At 36.7% G+C, this 4,018-nt stretch overlaps 1 protein-coding gene across 1 annotated transcript; it reads right to left on the bottom strand.

Annotated features, from left to right (window-relative positions):
* Nucleotides 1–160: 160 nt before the first annotated feature.
* LOC122333676 (rap guanine nucleotide exchange factor 3-like) lies at nucleotides 161–3,714 on the bottom strand. The gene is made up of 8 exons (XM_043231375.1): nucleotides 3,503–3,714; nucleotides 2,762–2,852; nucleotides 2,546–2,596; nucleotides 2,379–2,466; nucleotides 2,219–2,283; nucleotides 2,076–2,130; nucleotides 1,885–1,956; nucleotides 161–1,795 (listed from the first exon to the last, which is right to left on the bottom strand). The coding sequence occupies exons 1-8, from the start codon at nucleotides 3,511–3,513 to the stop codon at nucleotides 1,677–1,679; spliced, it is 552 nt and encodes a 183-aa protein (XP_043087310.1). The 5' UTR covers nucleotides 3,514–3,714; the 3' UTR covers nucleotides 161–1,676.
* Between the last annotated feature and the right edge of the window lie 304 nt (nucleotides 3,715–4,018).

Here is a 4,018-nt window from a genome sequence, read left to right as displayed (position 1 = left end):
ATGTGAGATTTTTTTTGGGGGGAGGGGTTTATGGAGAGCCACAGTCAGTGTAGAAATGCCTCCGTACATCATGGTGCTGAAGTGGCTGAAAAGGACAGGAAGTAACTACAATCACCCATCTTGAAACTCCTGTTTCAGTAAGCCACCTAGAAAGGGAAAGCAGCTGGAACTGTGGGATTTGTAGGAAATCTGTATGGAAGTGCAATATTATTGTATTTTTTTTTTTCAAGTTGTTTTGTCATGTGCATTTTATTTTAGTGAAGTTCTCAGAAATAAGGAGTATTTGAAGACAACACCCAGTTTGAGGGTTGAAATTAGCCCAGATGTTCAGATAATTTAAAAGACAGCGTAATGCTGTAGTCTAAAAAATACAGAAACTGACAAAAAGGACCAGATTTTTAATGACAGACTCCACTTGAATCCTTTGTAATGTTTTGAATCTCTTTTGTACATTATCAAAAATTATTTATTCCTCCAAAATTTAGATTTTAGTTTCGAGATTTTTGTATTTTGAGCGGGAGGAAACACTGGGTATGTCTTCATTTATTTTATTTTATTTTTTAACTGCCCCGAATCCCCGTTTGTGTTTTTTTTGTTTTAAGTTGTAAATATGTTTGGTGAGGAGATTATTTTAATTTTCAGCTGATACTGATTTCATCGCCCCATATTGGGGAGAATCAGAGGGATGTTCAAGTAATTATTTGTATTTAGTTTGCATTTTAAAATAAATCTTTCAGTTTTTTTTACAACTTTTTTTAAACTTTTCTTTGCCGACTTGTGAAAATAATTTTGAAAATGAAATTGGAAACTGAAAGTGGATAAACGATATACAATAATAAACAAGCACCACAAATGTTCAATAAATTATTTATATAAAAATAAACACTTCATTAAAAAAAAAAAAGCATAAGATATATACTTTTATATATAATTTCTACAAAACTGTGCTCTCTTCATAGTACTGCTTTAGCTTAGTGGTTTTCAGCTTTTATATACAGCAGCTAGTACTAGATCTGTACAATCTGTTGTTCTCCAGTGCTTGCTCACAATGAAATTTAAAGCTTAATATTCAAAACAGGCCACAATACTGTTAAATAAGGAATAAGTGCTGTCAGACCATAGATTTACTGAAAATCACCGCATCTGTGTGCTTTCATTTTCAATAATTCATTGATCCAGACTCAAGTGTCAGTCAAAATGTCTATATAATGTTCACTCACGGAGACATTATTCAGTTTTTTTTTTCTCTTCACACAACAACATGCTTCTAAAAGCAGCCCAAGCGAGCGTCGCTAGTTTAGGAACAATGTGGCGAAGAGATAGAGGAACTCTAATCTGAATCAACAATGCCATGGTACACAGTTTTTAGAAATAACAGTTAATGCCAGCAGCACTAAAGTGAAAATCTTTAGCTCATGGTGTAGTATTGTGTCGGACACGGCACATATTAGTCACAGCAGTCAGATCAGAACACTTCTGATAAGGCATCAAAAGGAAATTGTCAGCGTTTTCCCAGCCAATGCTCGGCTTTGCGCAGTCCACGTAGCACCGGCTGACGACGTTTGTGAGAATTTACACCAATTAACCACACGTAGGGCAATCATGGATTCCATCAATCCCTTTTTTTTCTCCAATATGGAGCAGGACGGGCTAAAGGAAGGCAGTCTTGCAGCGTCTCAGTGCTCTATGGCTCTGGAGAGCTGAGTTAGTTTCTTCTGGTTGTCGATCACTTTGAGGTTCTGGATGTACTGTCTCACGTTGGCTGCATTGCGCAGGGTCAGGGACTGGTCTGAGTCTGCAAGATGTGAGAGAGAAATTAAGGCTGAACTGCAGTGACATATGTTTTTGAATCATACGTCACTGAGGAAAAAGAAAACAACATACACGTTGATAGTCGGATAGCTTGGGCATCCAAGAACATTCTCTCCGTCAAGCCTTTCTGTGGAGACGAAGGCACTGCGAATGCACAGAAGAGGAAAGGATATTGCGGAATTCGATTTTTGAAAACTGAATAAAAAAAAAAAAAAGAAATTCTACAGAGCGTTATATATCCACACCACTAGGGGGAGCCGTACCGTAAGGCTGACTTCGACACTCTCGAACTGTCTTCACTGTTCTGGCAATCATGCGCTAAAAATAAGGTAAAAAGCACATAATGAATATTTTTCTAAGTGTTTTAGGTCTAATGTCGCACTTAAGCTGAAAGCAATGCTCTCACCATTTTCTCAAAGTTGACCAGTTTATCCGTGTAGTTCTTGTTTCCCTCGTGGATGAATGTCATATCTACACAGGCAAACGAGTAAGCGATAGATTCCGTTGGTTAGCCTTATATTCACTAAATGCTAAACGATATCAGCTGGATCAGTAGTAAACTGCACCTTTAAGCAGTAGGGGCATGAAGGGGATGTATGGAGGGCTGAGTTTGGCTACAGTCAGTCTGTAAGCCCTGTGGTTACGGGATGGATCCTACAACACACAAAATGACTTTTCAGATTATCTAGACATGACAAATGCTTGTAAAGAGCGTGCAAATATTTGCTCTTACCATCAGTCGTTCATAGGCACAGTAGATCCTCTTGGTTTTGTTTGGAAGTCTCTGTCAAGTCAAGTCGAATTTAAAAGTTAACCCCAAAGTTTGCATTTACAAACACCACCTATATTATATAAATTAACGTTAACGCAAGGTCATTTAACGTGTTACAGGTCTTTAAAGACGTTATTGGTATTTTACACAAAAACGTTTTTAGACAGTTGTTCTTACCTCCCATGTTTTATTGAGTCTCTGTACAGCGCTGTTACTGAGCCCGAACATCACTGCGAAAAACGAGTTCAGGTTCTTCTGATCTTTAAAACTGAAAATAAAAATAAAAAATGCACTCCATAAAATCAAACGCATTCATTAGTAAATGATCGGTCTTTGTTTTTGTGCTACAGATTACAGCATCCACAGTGGTGCATTTTGGCTCCCCCCAGTGTTCATAAATGGTACTCTAAAAACTCTAAAATGGTACATTATTTTATTATTTTTTTAAAATTAATAAAATGTTATAGTGCAGGTTGGGTCATTTTCTGTGTCAAAATTGTTATCGCTAAAAAATGCTTCAATGAGGGCCAAAGAAAAAGAAAAGAATTAGCAACATAATTTACGTTGTTGAAAAATTAGAAAGATTTTTGAAGTTGTAAATGCAGCTAGATTAATAAAGTATGTTTTACAAGAAAAATATATTTCACAAGTGTAATTTAATTCAATACGTTACTTGACATTTCTTTGTAATAGATTTCTCAGCGTATATCTGTAACATTTATTATGACAGTAGTATGTGCGCATTCTCCTATGTAAGTATCTGCATGGCCGTAAAGTTGCAAAACAGAGTTTGCACAAAGATTATGTGAATTAGTCTTAGTGGGTCAGGGGTGGTTACAGTGAGTTATGTTGATGTTGCGAAGGTAAACTTAAGCAGAAGTGTGATGGAAGAGTCTTGTGTGCTGATATCGTACTCACACAACAGCCATCTTGATGAACTTCTTGAGTAGTATGGCTCTCTTGGCCAGATCCTCGCAGAGACACAGCTCCGTCACCACCCAGTACTGAACCTCATTGAAGCGACGCACGAACCGCTCGAGGTTAGCCGTCGTGGCTCCAGGGAATTTTTCCCGTCCGAAAACGTAGTAGACCAACTCCACCTGCAGCAAAGCACGCCGACTTTAGTTACGTCTGCAATGTTTTTCAGTAAAAATGTTTCTTGAACGGCGAATCAGCATATTAGAATTATTTCTGTAGGATCACGTGATCGTTAAGCTTTGCCGTCATGAAAAGTAATTGTGCTTTAAATAAAACATTAAAATGAAGAGGATGTTGTAAATTGCAATAATATATGACAATATTACTGCATTTTATTTTTAATCAAATAAATGCAGTCTTTACATAAGGTACTTTTGCAAACAATGAAACTAAATTATTCCAAATATTTATTTCATTTTTTTGCAATCATCAGACTTTTTGTATTATATATATATA

Source organism: Puntigrus tetrazona, unplaced genomic scaffold, assembly GCF_018831695.1.
Source record: "Puntigrus tetrazona isolate hp1 unplaced genomic scaffold, ASM1883169v1 S000000338, whole genome shotgun sequence".
Taxonomy (NCBI): domain Eukaryota; kingdom Metazoa; phylum Chordata; class Actinopteri; order Cypriniformes; family Cyprinidae; genus Puntigrus; species Puntigrus tetrazona.
The sequence above is the reverse complement of the archived record's forward strand: the minus strand, read 5'-3'. Positions and strand labels throughout refer to the sequence as shown.

Bases quoted from the DNA above. Each gene is read 5' to 3' on its own strand.
- LOC122333676 (XM_043231375.1), bottom strand. The intron at 2,597-2,761 runs GTAAGAACAACT...TTGACTTGACAG, and splicing joins GACTCAATAAAACATGGGAG to AGACTTCCAAACAAAACCAA. The intron at 1,957-2,075 runs GTACGGCTCCCC...GTGCATTCGCAG, and splicing joins GTGTCGAAGTCAGCCTTACG to TGCCTTCGTCTCCACAGAAA.